Source organism: Centroberyx affinis, unplaced genomic scaffold (assembly GCF_046629955.1).
Source record: "Centroberyx affinis isolate AG114_WGS23_722 - 3 ecotype Tasmania unplaced genomic scaffold, CSIRO-AGI_Caff_v1 ptg000949l_1, whole genome shotgun sequence".
NCBI classification, from domain to species: Eukaryota; Metazoa; Chordata; class Actinopteri; order Beryciformes; family Berycidae; genus Centroberyx; species Centroberyx affinis.
This window is the reverse complement of record NW_027279523.1, coordinates 416,782-440,000: the sequence shown is the minus strand read 5'-3', so window position 1 is coordinate 440,000 and position 23,219 is coordinate 416,782. Positions and strand designations below refer to the sequence as shown.

Genomic DNA, 23,219 nt, shown 5'->3' with positions numbered 1-23,219 from the left:
TTAATGGCTGTATGAGCTGTTTCATCACCTGCAGTGTAAACAGTATTCTGACCAGGCATTTATATGCTGAGTTTTCTGTTATTCTCCACAACGTCCCCAACCCATGGAGCCCTATGAGGCATCATGGGACTTTTAGACCTAGAATACCTTACAGTAGGCCCAGCGCTGAAGCCAAGCAGCGGCCCAATATAGCCCCAAGAAGATCAGATACCAGACCGTGGGGTTCAGGAGACACGGGTCAGAATAGCCAGTTATGTCTTTCCACTGTGATAACATGTGTGCTTTCTCAGCTGTCGGTTGGGGATTGGGGTCTTTATGTGGCCGACAGTGTTGCCCACCTGTCTGGAAGAAGAATTATGTGGATCCCGCTGTGAGGAATGTGTTCATATTGTACTGAATCAGACTGGAGGCTACATTAAGGAAAAGGCTGCTAATGTGTATTTTAGACGGTGTTGAGTCTTATTGAAAATTATAGGCTCATTAATTACAGCATGTGTAGGACTGCAACAGTTTCCCAGTGTTGTTCTGGCACTTCAGGGTATTTGTGCCACATTAAGAATTTATTTCTAATGCAACCAGCAGGCTTAATGGTTCCAGTCCCACCCTGGCTGTTCCCCCATTCAGTTTCTGTAATGATTTGAATACATTAAGCCCATATGAAAAACTAAAGAGCTAAATGTCATTGGCCGTGTCTTTGCATTGCCATGGAGAGTTTGGCTGGATAACAATACCAAGGAGACGCCAGTTTAAGACCCATCAGTCCAGACACTGGCTGTTTCTGTCACATGGCTTTTAAACAACGTCTGAGGATATTATTAAGAGAGGCAGTGATGGAGTGGAGTGTGATGGGCTTGAGCAAAAACAGTAGTGTGTCTATTCTCTATACAACTACTTGATGTATAATTACATTTTCAACTTCTTGTAATGATGGAATACATAAAGCACTTAGGCACAAATATAAACATGGTGAAGACAGTGTGGAATATTAAATGCACTATAGTCAGGTGTTACATAGCAATATACAGTATGTCATATAGTCCCGAGTTCCCCGAGAAGCCACAACAAAATTTTGATGAGGGCTTGAATTTTAATCCAGCCTGATCTGAAACTGAAGAAATTCTGTCTAAACCTGAACCAAACCTGAAGACTACCTCTTTATCTGAGCCCAAATTTGACTTTAAATAATCATTTCTAATAACTTGCTAACAAAGAAATGCAATGAATTTTCTAACCTTGCCCAAGCTCTAGAAATAAACAGAGAAGTTCAGCTTGAGCAGAGTCTACAGTGTTGGAGGTTTAAATGGGACCTGTTGCACACGCTCAACCTGCAGCTAGCTGTTCAGGTTTTGAGGCTGGCCCGGCCCCGCGCCGAGAGCCGCTGTGACCTGGAGAGTAGAAATAGCTGCTGAGGCCTGCGACAGGCATCTGGCACTGCTGAGAGAATTCTCTAGAGAGATGACAAGATGACGCCCATCAGGCTGTGTTTGCTGCTCATAGCACATAATTACTAGCCGTAATTTACTGAAATTACAGGCGGGCCAACCTACTTTGCCACATTTAATGTAGAGGACCCTGGTGATGTTAGTGTTTCTCATAGATTGTTTTTTAATCAATGAAAACTGTCTGCTGTAATGACTTTATACCATTGGGGTGAGTGTTACACGCAGGTAGCAGGTGTCAGATTAGGAAGTGCGTGTTAGCTAACAGTAGTTTGCAAACGGAGACCTTGCGTAAACATGCAATGGGTGGTTGGATTGAATTCCAGCCTGCTGACCGATAAATATTGGAAAGAGGCCTGCTGTGCCTCATGGTGAGGCAGATGGTGTGTCAGTTTTGAAGAATATATATATTCTTATCATATACCGTATGATCTGTCCAACTATCAGGAATGTTGTTCAGTGGCATACGATTACATTTAAAAATTTGCTTACTTCTCATCAGTGAGATAGCTTTGTCAGTGTCCTCTGCACACCACGTTTCAGCAGAATATGTGCATTGTGTCTCTATGTGTGTGTGAGTGTGTGTGCGAACACATGCATTGCAATGGCACACTTGCACGAGTGCCATTGCAATGCATTTATTCAAGGATTTCAAATTTGTGTGTGCTCATCTGGGTCAGCATCCTCTCTGAGAGTGTCATCTCTCATGTACAGCGGTTGTTTGTGCTAACAGCATAGAAATGTAATCAGGGGAATGGCTGGGGCCAATGAGGTCACTCTCCACTGATAACCACCAGATCAGGTGATCCGATGGAGTTTCTACTCTATCTTAAGAGAGGATTACGTGGGTTTCCCTCCCCCTTCGAAGAAGTTTTACCACAAAGAGTGACGTGTCTTAAACTTGTTACATGTATTGCAGGGTGGAAGGCTGAACTAGCCTGACACCATGAAGAAATGTAATAAAACATGAACCCATTTTTCTATAAAACACACACATACAGGACATACATTACTTGGGTAAATACAGAAAACACCTCTCGTAACCTATTGCTCGTGTCTCATCTGTCCAATCAGTGAAGAAATATTCTCTCTGGTATTTTCTCAGCGTCTTTTTTCACTGGGCTGGAACTGCACAAAACCTCTCTCTGACTTCGTCCTTCTGTCTTTCCACTCAGCCTGTCTCCAGTCTCTGTCCCTCCTTAATCTAATTGTGTGATACGTTCATGTGTTTAGAAGCAGAGGGTGTGACTGTGGCAGAGGGCCAGACAGCCCAGACAAGGGACAGCGCTCATATAAACCCCACTGCGTTGGATACATTTAGTTTTACTGTCTGCTATGACATGGGCTAGTTTTCCTGAAAGCTAAGGGCAGCAGGGTGGGATAGTTGTTAGAGAGACTGGCAGCCGGAGGATCGCAGCTCAAGCCTCCGCCCTGCTGAAGTGTCTTTGAGCAAGTCACTGAATCGCTACGCAGTTCTGTAGCTGAGCCTGACCTCTGACCTCTGGAGGGGGGGCAAGAGAAAAGAGAATTTCCCTGCAGGATTAATAAAGTCAAACATCACATCAGACAACTAAGCCTCAGCCTAAGATGATCTAGTTTTATTATTATGATTTGAGCTGAAATGGGTCAGGGGAACCAGGCCCTGATGTTTGTGTATTTAAAGATCACATCACATCCACACAAGCAGCGATGTTTTATGAGGTGATAAAAGCATCTGAACTAAACCGCTGTTACTTTTATAGGTGACTAAGAAACAGTCATCCTGTCATCTGCTTTTCCCACTAACTGTTTCCGCTTTTGTTTCTCTAGGTTTGTCACCATGGAAGGGCTAATGGAGCGGCTGGAGCAAGCCGTGACTCGCCTGGAGCACATGTCCGTCAAGATGCAGGTGTCCAGTGGCATGGCTAATGGGGATTGTGTCAACGGCATCGATGGAGGTAAGGCTGTCTCTTCAGAACACACAGGTCAGAAGTTTGGGAAGCAGTGCTGTGGAAAGAGTTGAAACACAGAAAACTCACACAGAGAAGGGGATGTATAGGACTGTATGAGCAAAACAGCTCTAACTCTATTCTATTCTGTTCTATCCTACAATTAAACAGGCATTAGATACACACATGAGACATTAAGGCTGATGCTTCATGCAGAAAGTGTGTCCGTTTGTAAAATGACATAACTGTGGCCAAAACAACTGGGCGCGTTAGAGTCACACACATGGTCGTGCACCACCTGAAATTTGAGACAACGCAGGCGACGCCACAGCACTTCCATCCTGGATTTGCTGAACAAAGACAAACTGGAACTACTGTCCGTATCTGGTGGGGTTGTTTTTTCTTGTTGTGGAGAGCTGAGTTTTCCCACAGCACCACTAAAGTGCTGGAGTTTTCAGGAACACCAAGCTAGGGCTGCAACTAATGATTATTTTCATTGTCGATTAATCTGTCGATTATTTTCTCGATTAATCGATTAGTTGTTTGGTCTATAAAATGTCAGAAAATGGTGAAAATTGTCGATCAGTGTTTCCCAAAGCCCAAGATGACGTCCTCAAATGTCTTGTTTTGTCCACAACCCAAAGATATTCAGTTTACTGTCATAGAGGAGTAAAGAAACCAGAAATATTCACATTTAAGAAGCTGGAATCAGAGAATTTTGACTTATTTTTCTTAAAAAAATTACTCAAACCGATTAATCGTTTATCAAAATAGTTGGCGATTAATTTAATAGTTGACAACTAATCGATTAATCGATTAATCGTTGCAGCTCTACACCAAGCCACACGGACGGTACGACTGCGGCTCCTGCATGTTTAGCCACGCATGAAGCCTGAACCAGCCTTTAGCCTAACAAACAAGCAGCGCCCCAAGTCGGTCTTAATATCCTCTTTATGTTCATTGTATTTCACCTTCGCTTTCCTTCCCTCCTTCCTTCCTTCCTAACTTCCCTCCATCTCCAGCTCTGTCCCAGTGTGTGGAGGCCTTCGACCTGCTGCTGAGGGGGCCAGTGTCAGACTACCTGAAGAACAGCCGAGCCATAGGAGACGACGTGGAGAAACATGTCAGTGCTGTGTGTGTGTGTGTGTGTGTGTGTGTGATACAAAAGCTCCTTGGTTCTATTATGTCATTCAGAGTGCAATGGCTCCAGTTCCACACAAATGTTCTCGCTCACAGACACACAACCATACACGCACGTTTAATGTGCACACACACACACACACAGACCAGCTGTCTACAGAGCTTACCACAGCTGCTGTCTAACGCTCTACTGTTATATTAGAGGTTTGTCAGCTTATTGTTGACGAAATGAGGCAATTGCTAATCATGTATTATCTTTAAATCACCTCTAACCTCAAAGAGTGAATCCTTCTTTAAATCTTAAAGGTTGATTCTACTTTTACATGTCTTAAAATCTCCTGAAACTCCAGATGTTGCCCCTGATGCTGACTGAAGATCAGTTTGAAATCTTTTTTCTCTCAAATAACATGAGATTTGGGGAAAATCAACTAATCTGACATCTGTTTTGTGCCTTAATGTGGAGCGTGATATCTAGCTCTCTGCTTATCCTCTCTGCAGAGGCATGGAAGCATAGAGCATAGATGGATGTGGAGAAGAGAAATCAGCACTCCTGTTCTCTGCCAACTTTTGTTTCAGTGGAACTCGCTTTATATACAGATGTGGATTCTCCTACTCTAGATCCCACTTAGATATGATTAGCTCTGGGAAACTGAAGGATAGTAATGAGTGTGCATGGGAGGTCCGTGGTCCTAGAAATGGCTTTTCAAAGATTATGTGGGGTAGATGGGCAGTGTGTGTGTGTGTGTGTGTGTGTGTGTGTGTGTGTGTGTGTGTGTGTGTGTGATTGAGAAGATAATTCGTTTCCTGTCCCCTACGAAACCAAGAGCGGGAGTATGATTGAACTTTGACCTTACATTCTTGCATCAAAAGCGCAAGTGGAGCACCTTTTCCTATTTTCTAATGACCCATGCTCCCACTGGGACTTTGTGTGTATTTTGCAGTAAGCGAGTTGGCAATAATAGCTGTATTATGTCCTTGAATTAGGCCAAAAACAACAGAGTGCTCCAAAAAAACAGAGGAGTTGAAGCAATCAAAAATAAATTACCCTAAAATGCAGAGAAAGAACGCTCACGTTTGTCCCCCTGTACCTCAATAGAAAATCTCTCTATCTTTCTCTCCCATCGCTGGACTGAGTGAGGAGGTGGGAGAGTGTGTGAGCGAGAGAGGTACTTTCTTTCAGTTTGGAGAGCTCCTTTTATGGAAAAAGACTCCCTGGTGGTTCCCTTGGCCCGCAACTGGCGGTCTCTTCCCAAACACACAAAGGACGTGGCTGGCTGGGCCTAACCCAAACTCTGTGTGTGTGTGTGTGTGTGTGTGTGTTCATATAGTTTCTAGATTGATTCACTGGCTAGAGGCCATAAGCATGAGAGTGGTAAAACATGAACAAAAATGAGAGAACTTATATGTATATATGTATTGTCTGCAACCCAAAATCATGCAAACCAATATTTTTTATATATTATTTTATTTTTAGTTTCATATTGCATATTAAATAACACATTTGATCAAATTATCATTATGTTTATTACATTCAATAAAATGCTTCATATAACATGTATCATAGTCATGAGCCTATACTAAGCTGCCTTGACCCTTTATGATTGACAGGCAGAGATGGTGAACAACGCCCTGCAGTCACAGAGAGCTTTCCTCAAAATGGCCGCCACACACCAGGAACCTGCAAAGGTACAACAGTGGAAAGTTAACAAGGACACCCAGCAGTGGTGCGACGACTGTGGTCTCTGTTTGCCTATTTTGACCCTGCCACCAGTTATGATTGCATAAGGGTCGATGGTTATTAGACTGAATGTTTGGCTGTTGAATGGATTCTCAGAAAACTTGAGTACTGATTATACCGGTGTATAGCTTTGACTACATTGCTGGTATCAAAAAGCTTGGCAAAAGTGAATAGCTTAAGAAATCAGCAGTACAAGTCCAGCACACGTATCGCCAGTGTGAGTTTTTTTAAAAACACTTTTTTAAAACTTTGAAAGTCTGTTCTTCAGCAGTAATGTCTGTTCCAAACAAACTCAAACACAGAGCAAAGATTTTGAATTAATGACACTCATTGCTCATTTAAAACTTGAAAGTCATATGTTTCTTCATTTGAAGAGAAACAAAACTGTCATACAGAATTTTGGATATAAATCTGTGTGTGTGTGTGTGTGTGTGTGTGTGTGTGTGGGAGGGAGGGAGGGGGGCGTCATGGTGGCTCAACAGTGACTGCATGCTCTTGCAACCAAGGTTTTTGAAATTTCTCAAGGCATTTGTTGCATGTGATTGTTTTTCCTGTCTTCCCTTCCACTCTTCACTTAACACTAACAAATGAAATGAAATTTGCCATGTGTCCCTGTGTCCTGTGTGCCCTGTGTGTGTCTGTGGCCTGCAGCAGCTAGCCGGGCCGGTCCTGTGGCCAGCCATGCGGCACCACAGCGCACAGACCGCTGTTCACAGAGGGATTACACTGCGCTTTGACTGGGAAAACGCTAATACAACACATTCCCAACGTATTCACGTATGGGGAAAGGGGGGTGGGAGAGAGAGAGCTGTGTGTGTGTGTGTGTGTGAGAGTTGATGTGATATCATCCCATTGGCCTTCAGTTTGTGTTGCGTGTGTGTGTGTATGTGTGTGTGTGAGACGGGGTCCGCAGAGCCCACCAGGAAGTGATTACTCCCTATCTCTCAGGTCATTGGCTGAGAGGCGGTGAAAAGAGCATTCAGCGATTGTCAGAAATACAAACAAGGAAGGAGTGAGGGGTTTTACAGAGAAAGGGGGATTGACCCAAGAGAGAGAGGGGGGTGAGAGAGAGAGAGTGTGAGAGAGAGAGAGGAAAGAGACAGAGACAAGAGGAAAGAGAAAGAGAGAGAGACAAGAGGGAAGAGAAAGAGAGAGAGAGTGAGGGAAGAGGAAAGAGAAACAGAGAGACAAGAGGGAAGAGAAAGAGAGAGACAAGAGGAAAGATAAAGAGAGAGGAAAGAGAAAGAGAGATGAGGAATGACCAATACACCCTTCAACACACACACACACACTGAACCCCTCCCCCCTATACACACAAACCAGCATCCATACAAACACCCTCCAAAAACAAAATCCCTATCACACACACACACTCACACACACACACACACACACACACACACACACACACACACACACACACACACACACACACACACACACACACACACATCTGTCGACCTCTCTCATTCATGTCTATATCTGTAGCTCTCCATGCAGTGGTAGAAAAGTGTGTGTGACCCTGGCCAGTGCCCCGGTGGAGCTCTCCACACACACACACACACACACACACACACACACGCACACACACACACACATGCACACACAAACACACACAGCTCACAAACTTCTGGCCTTTCTCTCCGGCGCAGCCCTGTTGTGCTCCCTGACTTTTTATGGGCATGTTCTATATTTGAGCCTCTTGTCAGTGTGCGTGTGTGTGTGTGTGTGTGAGAGAGAGAGACAGAGAGAGAGAGAGAGAGCAACAGAAAGAAAGCCTCGCTCACGTGACCTCGACTTGGCCCATTACTCCATGTGTGTGATTGTGTGTGTGTATGTGTGTGTGTGTGTGCCTTGCTAGCTCCGGCAGTTCACACACTCCCAGCTGCTCCATCCCTCCCAGCTCTCTGCCTGTGGGGTTTCACACTGTTAAAACTCCGCTACAGCGAGCGTTTCTCCCATCGTCACTCTAACTTTGATCCGCTGCTTGTATAGGAAGTCGAGGCCTGGGATGCTGCTCTGTCACATGCTGGGCTCACACGCTACCCATCAGATAACATGAGCCGATGCTTTGATCCTCAGTTTGTCTCTCTCTCTCTCTCTGTCTCTCTGTCTGCTCTCACCGCTACGACTATCTACCGCTCCATCAGTGCTTGACTCCTGATCCCACCCAGCCCCCCTAGCTCTTCACAGTCAGAGACATTTCAATTTACACGCATTTATTTTTGGGTCGACCGAGATATGTGTAACTTCGCTGTGGATTTTGTTTCATTTTTTTTTCTGCGTCTTACTGCGTTAACCCCCAACCTTTCTCACTATACCTTCCTTTTAGAATTCCTCTTTACACCTTCCATTCTCTCTCTCTCTGTCTCTCTGTCTCTCTGTCTCTCTCTCTCTCTCTGTCTGTCTCTCTGTCTCTCTCTGTCTGTCTCTCTGTCTCTGTGTCTCTCGCTCTCTCTCTGTCTCTCTCTCTGTCTGTCTCTCTGTCTCTGTGTCTCTCGCTCTCTCTCTGTCTCTCTGTCTGTCTCTCTGTCTCTGTGTGTCTCTCTCTCTCTCTCTCTCTCTCTCCCTCTCTCTCTCTCTCAGTCCAGAGATAGAGCGGTTATTTCTGTCTCCCTCTCTGCAGTGTAGCATGATTGAGAGAGGGGGAGAGAGGGGGAGTCCACAGTCTGACCTAGGAACTGACTCACAGAATCTGATTCATGTTTGCAGGGAGAGCCATGTTGTTGTTGACTGTAAAGAAGTGACAACACTGATGAACACAATCGCACAGTGGTACGCTGCATTGCTAATATGTCTAAAATAGGTCTGCAGTAGCCTCTTTTGGTGAGGTTTCATTGTCAGCAGTGTGTTCAGTGGAGAATGCGCCCTTGCTTTGTATTAAATTTTCATATAGCAGATAGTGAGAATAGCTGCACACTGAATCTTGCACCCATTAAGATTTACTTTCCGCAACATTTAACCCATTTTGGGCTGAAAAGTTTCCTACAGTAAAGCCTACAGGGGAGATAAGGTCGCTCTGGATGTAGATACATGACATTCTTCTGTGTCTCAGGAGGGAGACGGAACAATCACATCATATGGTCGGCTATTTTTCCACGTGTGCGCATCTTACCTCTCAACCATAACGGGGAATCAGACTCCAGCGAGCGTTGCGTCACATCGTTCTCACATTACCGCTCAGAAATCACACTACATCCCCATTTCCCGTGGCAGGGTGTCCGTTTCATGGACAGGGAGATATCGCTTCAAAGCATATCTGGTCGCAGACAGATATTAGCAGGACTTAGTGAGAATAAAAGCGGCCGGAGGAGCAGTGAAAGGGCCGTCTATCTGGGCTTATGGAGATCATGTGCGTCTGATTGGGGGAAGAATTTGTTAGAGAAAAAAAGGGGAAATGTGTACTTCTGTTTTTGTCACTCTCTTGCACGCATGCTTAGGAATACACATGCAAATGTGCGTGCACAAGCACATCCCTGCATTCTCATACAGTGCTTTATGCATCATCTTTCACCTACATCCAAACACACACATGGAAAAAAAAACACACAAAAATAAACAGATATTTGTACACACATCAACCAACACACATACACACACATACATATGCGCTGTGGGATACACCTTCATAATCTATTTTACATTGACCAGCTATACATCAGGAATGTGTCACTCCCGCACAAACAAGATATTATCACCGCAACTATAATAGTTTATCTTAATGCTTATAATCAAATTAGCTACGTCAGTAGCAGAGCATTTTTTTCGCAGTGTATTCTTCAAATCTACTGTATCTGAACAAAGAAACAAATGATTCGTTCTAGCTCATCAAGTCCAGTCATAATTTCATGGCTGTTTCACATAGCAACCAGTTAGCTGCAGATCAAAATAAGAAAGCTGTAGTAGGCAATTTACCAAGGAAACATTGTGTTCCTGTGTATATGCGTGTGTGTATGTGTGTGTGAGCATGCGCGTGTGTGATAGGTAAACTGTAAACACTGGAGGAGCGGTATGCCTTACAAGGCCAGAGGGATCTCCCAATGAACCGAGGAATGTTTGTAGGAAAGGAGCGGAGGAGAGGGGAGGAAGGGAGGGAGGGAGCTGGGAATGGAAGACTAACCATAGCTGAGATCTGGAAGTTCCAATGGAAAAAGGCTCCATGCAGCTAATAAAATTAGTTACTGTCCTGTAGCCTAGTTTAGGAATTGCCGGCTGGCAGCGAGGGCCGGCTGGCTGCAGGTGGACAGGGGAAACAGCACACAAAACTATCTGAAGTGCTTAGGATTTTTGAGAGGATTCTGCATGTGAAAGTTGCGGCAGTGTTTTGATAAAGCGATGCCTAGGAATGTGTCCAGCATGGTTTCCTAGCTGTCAAGGCTTTTTGGTATTTGCTTTAAATGCAATACAATGTTTTACTCATACACTTCACTCTGCTAACCCTCTTTCTCCCCACCTGTCTCCCCATCTCCCTCCCCTCACTTACCTGTCTTGTCACCCCTGTTGTCTCCACCCTCCATCCTCCCTCCCCTCCTTCCCTCATTCTCTCCATCCTTCCCCCCCAGATGGAGCTGGCTGACCTGCTGAAGCCGATGTCCGAGCACATCCAGGAGATCCAGAACTTCAGAGAACGAAACCGCGGCAGCAGCCTCTTCAACCATCTGTCCGCCGTCAGCGAGAGCATCACCGCTCTGGGCTGGGTGGCTGTGGTGAGGAGTAACACACACACACACACACACACACACACACACACACACACATACAGGATCCCACACGCAAGGAGACATGTATGAGCATATAGGAACACAAGAAATCACACATACACATATACAGTATATAGACAGTTACATGCACACATGCAGACACACACACTCACACACACTGCTAAAACAGCCGTGGCAAAAAAAATCTAATGTAAATCAAGTTTCCTTAAATTAAAATAAAGATGTGAATGGAAAAAAAAACTGAAATCATCATCTCAAACTGAAATAATCATCTTGCTAATTAACTGAAATAGCAAATATCAACATGAAGTCTTTTCAGTTTTTTTTGTATTTCCAACCTGTAAGTGAAGAGAGAATCCTCTTGTAATGAATGCATATTATGTCCATCTAAAGTCATCAAAAGTCTACCGGCCCAACCACTTAAATACTAAATCTCAGACTGAATTTAAACTAAATAAAATCTGAAGCTAAACATTTCTGAAAAGTAAAAAATATGCTAAAACCAGAAAACCGACTGTGACCATGAAGTAAAGTTCAACAGAAATTCAAATCAAAATGAAATAAAAAATAACCTTGCACACAAATAGACACTCAGACTATAAATAAGCTGATTTACCTCATTTCTACCTCTATCTCTCCTCCCTCCAGTCTGTTTTCCATCACTCCCAAAATCTCTTCTCCTAAATTTTGAGGGGAATATAATTTGGATTAGGATGAAAGCCCATCCACTTGACATCTTAAATAACAAGCCTGGAGCTGTGTCTGGTCTGTGTAAAACTCGGCTGTCAGTAGGGCAGTTTTTCCTGCAGGACTTATCAGTTAAACCTGTTGAAGTGAATAATGTCACTATGTGCTTTTTCTTCTCAAATGAAGGCAGAGCTACAGTTAGCCAGATCCTTTTCCAATGTTCTGTACAAGGAAGGTTTTACCTCACAGTGGTTCTGTCAAATAGCTGGTGAGATGAGTATTTTTTGAGGAAATTTAGTCTCTCTCTCTCGCTCTGTCTCTCTCTCTCTCTCTCTCTCTCTCTCTCTCTCTCTCTCTCTCTCGCTCTTTCTCTGGGTCAGACTCAGAAGCCGGGTCCCTATGTGAAGGAGATGAATGATGCTGCCACCTTCTACACCAACAGAGTGCTGAAGGACTACAAGGAAACGTAAATATGTCTAATAAGGATTAACATGGCTGGGGACCTCACAATGAACAGTATGAACAGTTAAAAGGCCACTGAAGGATGATATTGAGACAACACAATCATTGTGATACTAAGATTTTGTATCGTTAAAAAGGCTCTTTTGATTTTACTCTGGGAATTAGGAAAACATAAGGACATTCAGTCAAAAGGTTGAAGGAACAAGTTTTCTTTTGTTAACCTCTGTAAAATGCTTCAAAGGGTGGTAGTATGTAGTTTAAGTGGCACAATACACAATATATTGTGACAGAAAGTCATTCACATGCATTGACAATTTGATTTTGAGCACTATCCTAACAACTTACGTCCATTTCAAATACTTGTCTCTCTCTTTGTTTACTTTGTTCATGCTCACCTGCTCCAATCCATCCTCCCCCTCCCCCCCCCTTCGCTCCTTCCTTCCCTCCTTCCTACCTCATTGACTCCCTCTTCTCCTCCCTCCCTCCCTCTAACCATCATTCCCTCCTCTCTCCCTCTGCCCTTCCTCCTCCCTCCCTCCTCTTCCTCCCAGTGACAGACGCCATGTGGAGTGGGTGCGCTCCTACCTGTCAATCTGGACCGAGCTGCAGTCCTTCATCAAACAGCACCACACCACCGGACTGGTCTGGAGTAAGACTGTGAGTACAGCAGCGTACTGAGACACACACACACACACACACACACATATATGGTATATACACACATACAGTCCCACACACAGATGCAGGTATGTACCTTACGCAGATGCACACTCACTTCATACATAATTAAATACTTCAATATGCAATTAGTATATGTGATATGAGTGGGTATTATACACTCACAGAAGTGTAGGCTGATAGGCAATCACACATACATCATATCATGCAACAATATAAAAAAAAAGGACGTTAATGTCATTGTAGAGTCAAGAACGTTTCCCCTCCAGAAAGCATTCAGTGACAACATAAACTTTCCTCAGCCTCTCTTCTTCTCTAAAAGCTCACAATGCATTTGTCTGAAAACAAGAAATCGGTATAACTTCATATATAATCACCTCTATAACTTACATAACATAACTTTTCTTCTCTCTGCTGTGTTTTCATTTCATTTCCGTTCGCAAGCCTCGATATTTTTATATCAGGACTCAAATTAACTCCTACTTTGCGTACACTTCCATTTTTAGTTATGGAGCAGCTGGTTAGATAAACCGGGCTAGAAAGTCTGAATGAATGAATGAGCGGCTCCCCAGTGACTGCCTGCTCCCTGCGGTTATCCATTGAGCAATGTGGAGCTCACAAAACCTCTATCACTCCTACACACACTTCTGTTTATGGATGTCTGCTCAGGGACTTTTAACTCCTCGACACTCTCACTCAAGTCTCAGAGATTAGGACGGGTCAAAACCAGATTCTTTCCTCTTGTTAGCCAGAAGGGATTTTTTTAAGCCTTTGTCTATCCAGGGAAGGTTGAGTGAGCACTCTCTGCATGTTGGCGATGCCCTGCCTCTCACTCGCATTAAGCAGCCAGGTGCAGCCCAAGACTGTTGGCCACTGAGCCGCTCCATTGCAGCAGCGGAGTCATCTACAGTGTGTGTGTTTTTTCATCTCTTGATCTTCTTCCTTCTCAACTGGAAAGGAAATCAAGTTTGAAAGTAAGGAAGCGTTTCACAGCTAGAACATGGAAGTCACTATATTTGGGAGCATTTTGTTTCCTTAATGTGATGTATGTCCTGTTGAAACAGGCTATTGGGTCGGGACATAACGCGGGGAGAGATCATTCAAAAGTGTAAACCAATGGGATATCAGTTAGTGAGAGAAACACAGTGTAATTTGATGGAAGGGATGGGATTGTTCAAAAATCTGTCATGGTTTTATTGGTTTTCCGGGAAGTAAAAGTAATGAGATTTTGATATAAAAAATTACATTTTTGACATTTTTTTGGCATGAACTGTCAAATAAGACCTAAAAAGGCAAGTGCAACTTTTAACATCAAATGATTAGATTGAAACCTAAAGTGAGGCCAACGTTCAACAACTGTGTGTGGGTGTGTGTGTGTGTGCGCAGGTTCTTCTCTATATGCTAGTGTGTGTGGAGAAACTTGAGAGCCTGCAGGAGCTGTGTGTGTCAGCTGTTGCCCCTGCTGTCAGACAACAGAGCTGAAGTGTGTGTGAGGGCTGCAGTGTGTGTAGCGGGACTGGAGTGTGTGGCACTAACAGGTGGTCCTCAGGGTGGACTTGAATGGAGGTTTTCTTCACAGAGGAACCCCAACAAAGGGCCTGTGTACACACACACACCCTGTAACGGTAACTTAAACTACAGGGCTTGGCCCCCTTTAACTAAGCTGTCAGCTGCTGTTCAGAGAAGGGTTTAGTGACACGCTTACTCACACATGCACAGTCTGACATATGGATGTGGCTTTACACACACACACACACACACACACACGTACACTGCCACTCATATTAGCACATATATTTCAGACCAGGCTCAGTGTAAAAGGCTCTTGAATTTTGATAAAATGTCAGTGAAATTAAAAATGACGGGGCAATTGCCTCCCATAATCAGGAGGACCCTTTTTGCATTTCATCATGTTCACATTTTTTTGCATTGAGTTGTGAAATATTCACGCGTGAATGCAGCTACTGTCCTCTGTGGGCCACCATAGGCAATTTGTGGGAGCCTATGACCAGGGGAGTATTTCAAGTGTGTTCTGGGGGAATCGGCTTTTGATCAGAAAACAACCTAACAGCCTGAAGCAGTACAAAATTAGGATTTAAAATTAAGCAATTAGCAGTACAAATTGTTTGTCTGCCAATATGTAATGCAAATGTATTGTAGCAATAAAATTACCCCCCAAAAAATACCAAAGTGCAACTAAAAATCAAATCAAGGGGGCAAAAAATGCCCTCAGAAAAAAATGTTCATTTCCTAACTCTGCCTCACACAAACATGTTTAAAACACAGGCAGCCATGAACACAAAGAAGCAGTCAGATATTTTTACAACCACACACACACACACTTCAGCTTCTCCATCAGTTCTAATCCAGTGGTATGTGCTGAGCTGTTTAGTGTAACAGGCCAGTGTTGTTCAGTGACGATATGTACAACACATGTGCCTCGGGTCAAAGGTCAAATAGTCTCAGCTGTACTCTAAAGCACGTAATGTGACAGTTCAACCTTCTGAACCTCTGTGATAGGTGTGTGTGTGTGTGTGTGTGTATGTGTGTCTGACTGTCTCTGGCAGCTGTGTTAGCAGTTGCAGCGTCTTCAGACAGCGAGTGTGTGGGAGTGTGTGTCTGCTTCTCCTCACTGCAGTTGTTGATCGGTGGCTGCGCAGTTTTACTGTACAAAGCTTTTATCCATTCTAGACACTCTGGTGTGAATCGGAGAGGACTGCAGTAGTAAAAGGAAAACTCTAAAAAATTTTCTGCTGATAAGAGGATCAGTGACACCCTGCCATCAAGTATTTTTAGTCAAAACTTTTAGCCCTAACAATGAAAAGTGTTTTTGCCATCCACATGTATTCAGACCATAGATTCAAAATGAGACACTCCATTATCCATAGCATCTCATGTAGAGTTTACCATGGTGAAAAGACGCCACCTCAGAACAAAGCTTTCAGATATTTGCTGTCTAATACTCCCCCTGCTGGAGAGGTTTGGTACTATACTGGTTTTGGTACATTTGACTTTAGGTAAACCATCTCCTTTCCCTCTACTGCACAAAAAGGGCAGGCCCTCATCTTTTCATCTTCAAATATGCTATCTAACATGCATCCCTCTCTCTCTCTCTTATCCCCCAGGGCCCCATTGCTCCTCCGTCTCTCTTTGACTCAGTCCCAACTGCCCCCAGTGCTCCCCCCCCACCTCCCCCTCCTCCCCCTGGCCCCCCTCCGGTCTTCTCAGACGATGACTCCCTTCCTCAGGCGGACAGCACAGCGGCCCAGCACTCGGCCCTCTTCGCCCAGCTCAACCAGGGCATGGACATCACTAAAGGTGGCCGACCGTAAAGCCTGACAGCCTCATGAAATATCAGCAGTCGATAAATATCATGACAAGAGAGTATAGTGCACAGCTTTTTCCTGTTTTAACAGTAAACCGACAGTTATATAAACATGTTCAATCTTCATGTTATGAATGTGTAGATGTACAAACGTTGAGCTGGATGTGGGGGACATTTCATTTCATTTTCAATTCAAAAGAGAGCCTGGAAGGTCAAGGTGATCACTTCCAAGATAGGTTGCATGAAGGAAATCAGTATTATGTAATGTTTTGTCTAAGAATTGTATTGTCTAAAATACATTGACAGTAGGTCAAGATATAAATTTACCATTGCTATCTGCTTTAATTGAAATATAGATTTTATTACAAGAATGTGTTTACAAGAAATATAATGACAGGTATATCTGGCACACACATACCATACAAAGAAAGGTATAAATGCATATGCATGATATTGTTTGTCATCTATAGGTCTGAAGCATGTGTCGGATGACAAGAAGACCCATAAGAACCCCACCCTGCGCTCCCAGGGGGGCGCTGCCCAATCGTCACCGGCCAAGAGCAGGACCCCCGGGGCCGGGGGCCCAGCCAGAGCTGCACCCCAGAAGAAACCCCCTCTGCTGGAGCTGGAGGGCAAGAAGTGGAGGGTGGTACGTTGACTGTTTACATCCACTTTGGAGGAGATGGCAAGAAAGGAAAGAAAGACTCAGTTTACATGTGGTGGTTAAGTAAAGATGAGTAATTAGAGATTAGAGGATTCTAGATTAGATTTCACACAGATGAGTCTAAGATAATCGTAGGACTGACAGATGCTTTTTGTAAACCTTGTCCTTTTGAACTTTTATGTCATTATGGTGCACACTTGCAGACTTTCACACTTGACTCATGCCATTCTTGTGAACAATAATTCAAGAAGAAATACATGATAGAAAGTTCATACTTCACATCACAGGTTCCTCCTATAGAGGAGATGATCTGATTAGATTTTGGAGCACTTTGCTGCATAAATTTGCATATTAATAAGGAACAACTGATTTTCTTGAAACTAATGCTTTAGTGTTCATATTAATACAATATTCACATTTAAGTTCATATCAAACCACCCATGTATTATGTGAAGACATAAGTATGTTAACATAGAAATATTTGCTAATTAATGTATTATTAATTAATAATGCTTAATAAAATAACTGGTTGTGCTTAATATATAATGGTGATTATGGGAACACTGGGCAGCTCATGCTGTTTTTCAGTCCTGCTTCCATTCGCACAGTTACACACATTCATACTTAGAGCAATCCTTCACCTCAGGTAATGGAAAGTTTAACCCACTGAGGTCAGCCAATCAGAGGTGACGTCTCTCCCATGTCAGAGGTCATTGACTGAATCTATTCTCTTATTGGCTGCATGGTGCAGGAGAACTTTGAGCAGAAACATGACCTGGTGATTGAGGAGACCGAGCTGAAACAAGTGGTCTACATCTACGGCTGTAACACCTCCACTGTGCAGGTCAAGGGCAAAATCAACTCCATCATCATAGGTGAGTTACCTGTAAACAGATAATGTGTTGGTGAGAGGTGAAAGTATTGTCTTTAAGATGAAATGTATCATTTCTTCTGTCAACATGTATATATTCACTGTCCCCAGACAACTGTAAGAAGCTGGGTCTGGTGTTTGAGAATGTGGTTGGTATTGTGGAGATCATCAACTCTAAGGCCATCCAGTTACAGGTGAGCAAAATATCTACAAGAAGGTAACATAATGTCTTCAAAAGGTACACACAGTTTCTTATGTAATGTCAGTTATGTACATTTTATATCAGGGATAGAACTTGAGGGTTTGGCCTCTGCTTTAATCTGCTTTAACTCACATTCAATTTGTCACTAGTAAGTTCAGACTTGTTTGGTCTAAAACATACAAGCCTAAGGCCATCAATGAGTAAGATTTACATCCCTGCCCAAACGCTCCTACCTTTGCTTACTAGCCCTGCATGAAACAATGCCAAAAAAGGAAGATGGAAAACCAAGAAAGAAAACAGAAAACTAATCTCTTGAAGAAACATTTCACATCCTCTCTCCCCTACATGCATTGAAAATGTTCCTATCTTGCTAGAAAAAAAAGTCTACCCTTTCTCCCTGGCTCTCATCACTTAGCCAGCACCTCTCTGTCATACAGGATCATTCTAGGGTCACAGGGTTACATCTGTTGTCAAGGTGCTATGGGTCTAACCCTTGCACAATCTAGGAATCTAAGTTTATTTTACTGTTACATCCAGTGTCAGCTAAATGCTTAAAATGTAAATGGATTGTAAATATACGTCTTGAGCTTGGAATGGGTTCTCCTTTAGCTGGTTGCCAGATGCCAAAAATAACAGGTTGTTTTCTTTCTACAGGCGTTGGGTAAGGTGCCCACCATTTCCATCAACAAGACAGAGGGCTGCCAGGTCTACTTGAGTAAGGACTCTCTCAGCTGTGACATTGTCAGTGCCAAGAGCTCCGAGATGAACATCATGGTACCTGAAGGAGATGACGACTATGTGAGTGTCTGAGATACTGAAGTGTGAGATAGAAAGAGAGTTTAGTCTATCTGCTTGTGTCTGAATGTGTGTATAAGCATACTGGTGTGTGTGTGTGTTAAATCAAGGTTTGTTGAATTTTCCACATACTGTATGTAGTTGTTTTGCAGCTAAGCATCATACTGCATATCTTGTTGTTCTACAGAGGGAGTTCCCAGTCCCAGAGCAGTTCAAGACTCTTTGGGATGGCTCCAAACTGGTGACAGAGCCCACAGAGATTGCTGGCTGATTGCTGCTTTGCTGTCACCACCATCATCATCATCATCGTCATTGTGGTCTTCAGTTCAGACAAATATCTCGCTGCCCCTCTGCTCTCATTGTATTTCAAAGATATAAAAGGGATCTTATAGACAGGCACGGAAACATAACTATTGGTGAGTTTATTGTAGGTGTATTTGTAGCTTCATGAGATTTCTCTAGCACTTTGAAACTGTTGATTGTAATGAACCTGTCAGTAATTGTCTGGAGCTGCTTTCCCCTATCTACACAGCACAGCAATGCTGCTTCAAAGGTACTATAAAGACAAATCATGCAATATGAAGGTGCATTCATTGGGAATAAAAGGGATATTTTGGGTGTGGAAAACGAGCACCTCAAACACCACATACTTATTATAGTTTGTCTTACATTTCTGTGCCATAGCAATAAAGGCATTTATGTAAGAATGTATAACTATTGTTACATAATCAACAATCTGGTGAGGTCTTATCTTTATCTTCAAATATTTTCTCTGAATGTTACTAGATCACCTGAAAGGGACTTGTATTTTAATATGACTGTACTCTACCTTCAATGTCATGTTTCAGTGTTGTTTCATTGTGTCAGTGTTAAAGCAAATTTAGAGACAACTGCAGTTGCACGTTACAGAACAGGCTAGAGATCATGTAACATGCACATAGAACATTTGGTGGCCAAGCACACAAGCCTTATTTTGAGTCATAAGTGCAGTAGCATTTAGTATTACAGTACAGTATGTGAGTTTTTTTCTATCTAATTAACTGTATCTTAGTTACATTATCCATGTGTATAGTGCATGGTAGTCATGTAGCACTGTTTCACTGAGTGGAGTTTATGCAACATTGTTTTTCTACTATATATTGCATTAACAGCAGACAAAATGTTACTGTGTTGCTAGTGCATAATATGTATGATGGATCAGCAACAAGAAGGTAGGTTGTGCTGTGGGAGATGTTAAATGAACCAATCAAAGTAATAAACTAAATACTTGGCTCTCAGAAGATAATTAGAAATCAAGTTACAAGCACTGTGTTTGTATGCCTTAAAATGCTGAAATGCATATTGACATTAAGGGGAACTTAGGTCCACTTAGGTTGCACACTTGACCCATGCCTAAATACCACATCCTATTGTCTTTATTCCTGTGTACATCACTATATTTTATATTAAGACGTAGCGCTTCAGGGCACCAGCATCGGGGGAAGATAGTGTACACCACTAGTCCTTTTCACAACATTTAATTCACAGGAAAAGAGTAAGAATTGTGTAAAATTTTTCAAATAAAATCAAATCCTCCAGTACTTGAACTTTGTTGTCACAGCGTGTTATTACACACAAGACACCCCGAGGGCCTTTTCAGTGCCATAGTGATTAAGACGAGAAGAAACGATACATCACAAAAACAGGCTCCAACTTGGAAGAAAGAATGAAAAGAAAGAATAAAACCCCCGGGAAGCTTGGGGACAAAATAAAGGCACAAAAATTAAAGAAAGATAAGAGATTAATTATAGACAAGAGCACCGATGTTGTCAGTGTAAAAGTAGCAAAGCCTGTTCAGTCTTTCAGTCAGGTTGACATTGTTCTATGATTAGTGTATTCAAAAACAATTACAAATTTCTGTTAAATTTCAGTTAAGAACTGATTTCAAGCATTGACAAAGTGGAAGAGGAAAGACTACGTAATATGCAAAAAAAAAAAAGACAGCTTATTTACAATAGTAGACATTGAAACATCTCACAGACAACTTCCAAAACAACACAAATCCTGAACTAAAATACACTGTTGCTGGTAACTCTCCACATAAGACTCCCAGGTTGTTCCGTGCATTTTAGAAAAAAAGAGAAGTCCTCTCTATGTCCTCTCAGTGTTTGATCACTATATTTCCCTGAGAGTCTTGAGTAAAGAGCATCTCCTCTTCCTCCACCAAGGATTTGTAAGCACTAGTTCTCTTCACCACCCCCATGCTTAAGTTAGTGTGATCTTTAAGTGGACTCCTGGCTTGCAGGCCGCGGTGTGCGATCACCCTGAAGCCTTCAGAGTCCTGGGTGAACAACATGGCCAGACTGTCCTCCTCAACCTCCCTGCAGGGTTGTTGTGGCTTACGCTTCTTTAGAGGAGAGATATTCGGTTTTGTCCACTTGTGCTGTGAATCGAGGCTCTCTTCCTCAGCCTTTTTCCACAGCTGCTCTGGAATATGTTTTTGAGACGATGTAATTTTTGGTTCCGTCCATTTTCTATTTGAAAGCGGTCCGAGAGGAGAGAGAGATGAACGCTTGTTTGGGGATTTGGAAGATGATGACACGCCGTTTTCTTTCTCGTCATCCTTCTGAGATGAATGAAGGTGTTCAAAGGATTTCTGCGTGGAGGTTCTCCCTTCCACACCCATCCAGAGTGCAAAGCCCTCCTCACTTTGCAGACTTTCAAGGAAAGCTGGCCCAGAGTCACTGACCGTCTTCGCTGTGGGATGTTTCTGATTAGTCAGGTAAAATTCACTCTCAGAATCGTGGGTAATGCGGTCATATCGTTTCATCTCACTAGGGCCATTTAACTCTTGACTGTATGGAGGGCTGCTACAGGCAATCGATGGCTCCTGACTGCACTCTTGTCCACGACGGTGAGTCTCAGCTGCTAGTGAGGAGGTCTCAGTGAGCCTCCTCTTTCTCTCTGGCAGACTCATCTCCTCCTCAGACTGCTCCTCTTCAGATTCATGGTCTGTGTTCAGTGGAGGTATATGGCTTGCCTCATAGTGCTCCTGCCAGACCGGTGCTTCACTCTCAGTCACATGTTCACTTTTCCACCGATGACCTGCACCCTCCCCTCCTAAATCAATATGAGCAGTCTTGACTTGGCGCTCCTCTGTGTTATACAACAAGTCAGACACCTCAGGATCCGTATCTCGTTTTCGTTTTGTCCCACATACTACAGGTGTGGATGTGGTTGAGGTGCATGTGGTAGAGGTAGATGATGAAGAGGAGGCATCTACTGGATCTGCGTTTGGTTCTTCAGATGTAGATATCTTGTTGAGAACTGTTTGTGGGAGGAATAGGAAAATTAATTTACCTAAAAAGAAGGGACTGTGGGCATTTTATACATTCAAACAAGTTAACAGTCCACTGCAATGTTTCCAGCTTATGACAATAATGATCCAAAGACATGTTTCTATAACTTGTTGGCTGCTGAGTTGGAGCTACTTACCTCTGCGTTGAGGTGCAAAGAAGGTGGATATGGAGCTCTGTTTGGTGTTTGGCATTTGAATTTTGGTCTGAGTGAAGTTCAGTGCCACAGCCAAACTGTATCCTCCACGTTCAGCCAAGGGGTTCAGTAGTTTAGAAATGGGACGAGCGAGTCGCTTCTGGAACATAACATGCGCAGAGTTCATCAACTGAGAAAATACAAGGCTTTTGTGTGACACAAAACTGTAATTACAGCAAAAGGGGTTACTGATAAATTGAAGGAGCTCGCTAATAGTAATATAAGTGCTAGTGTATTCCAAAAAGCCACTTGAGTCATAAGTACTTGAAAGCTATTTCCATAATTACCTGTTTGGCTTTTCCTTTCAGTTGCACAGTGTCCAACCAAACACCACACTCCTCCTGAGCAGAGGTCTGTGATGCTGGTTTGGAGGTCTTCATGGCGGACACTGGAGAGAAGAACTGGAAGACCTTACATAAAAAAAAAAATCCTTGTTGTGAAGAGGGCGGGAGGGATATGACCAATTACACTGTTGTTGAAAATAACGGGATGTAATATGGCATTAAAATTACAATTGTATCAAAGTCCTGTCATGTTTTAAAAATAAACCACTGCTACTGTTTCAATGGACATTGCAAATAAATAAAGAGGGGCTATGGATATAAGTTATTTGCATTGCCCTGGCCGTCTATTGTTTTTCATTTACTGCTTGACACACGTTAGCTTTGGTTATCCGTTAGCTAACGTTAGCTAGCTAGTTATTTTGTCATTAATGAAAACTTCTGTTTGGTTGTGCCATAAAACAATGAGTAATGTCACATTATGTAAGCTGACCGCATACGCTGCCACAAGAGAGGATTCCAGTGACAAGCGAATAGTTAATTGCAGCTTTTCTTTGACTTATCAATCTTTTATTTTACCTTTTTGTTCAGATATGTGTCTTCATCTGTTCGTTTGAGTCTGGCGCCTAGACATGGATTGCCTATGGGATTGCCAGACTGCACAAAGATGCAGAAGCAAGAAAAAAGCAAAGAAAAAACCTTGGAAACGATTTTTACCACATTTTTACCCTTTTTACCTCAAAATCTGAGGTGTGAC

The 23,219-nt window shown here is 43.0% G+C and overlaps 2 protein-coding genes across 2 annotated transcripts in view; one reads left to right on the top strand and one right to left on the bottom strand.

The window, feature by feature from the left end:
- The window catches only part of cap2 (cyclase associated actin cytoskeleton regulatory protein 2), a 19,886-nt gene extending 922 nt beyond the window's left edge, over positions 1–18,964 (top strand). The window contains exons 2-13 of the mRNA XM_071522006.1: positions 3,249–3,376; positions 4,390–4,490; positions 6,116–6,193; positions 10,808–10,951; positions 12,034–12,119; positions 12,667–12,772; positions 15,919–16,111; positions 16,589–16,767; positions 17,534–17,657; positions 17,765–17,847; positions 18,510–18,653; positions 18,838–18,964. Coding sequence (XP_071378107.1) covers positions 3,259–3,376; positions 4,390–4,490; positions 6,116–6,193; positions 10,808–10,951; positions 12,034–12,119; positions 12,667–12,772; positions 15,919–16,111; positions 16,589–16,767; positions 17,534–17,657; positions 17,765–17,847; positions 18,510–18,653; positions 18,838–18,921 — 1,440 coding nt within the window. The 5' untranslated portion in view covers positions 3,249–3,258 and the 3' untranslated portion in view covers positions 18,922–18,964. The remainder of the gene's footprint in view (positions 1–3,248; positions 3,377–4,389; positions 4,491–6,115; positions 6,194–10,807; positions 10,952–12,033; positions 12,120–12,666; positions 12,773–15,918; positions 16,112–16,588; positions 16,768–17,533; positions 17,658–17,764; positions 17,848–18,509; positions 18,654–18,837) is intronic.
- Positions 18,965–20,788: 1,824 nt separating this feature from the next.
- LOC139646113 (aurora kinase A- and ninein-interacting protein) lies at positions 20,789–23,070 on the bottom strand. Its single transcript, XM_071522021.1, has 4 exons — positions 23,042–23,070; positions 22,469–22,591; positions 22,125–22,281; positions 20,789–21,956 (listed from the first exon to the last, which is right to left on the bottom strand). Exons 2-4 carry the CDS (start codon positions 22,559–22,561, stop codon positions 20,791–20,793), a joined length of 1,416 nt encoding a protein of 471 aa, XP_071378122.1. The 5' UTR covers positions 22,562–22,591; positions 23,042–23,070; the 3' UTR covers positions 20,789–20,790.
- Between the last annotated feature and the right edge of the window lie 149 nt (positions 23,071–23,219).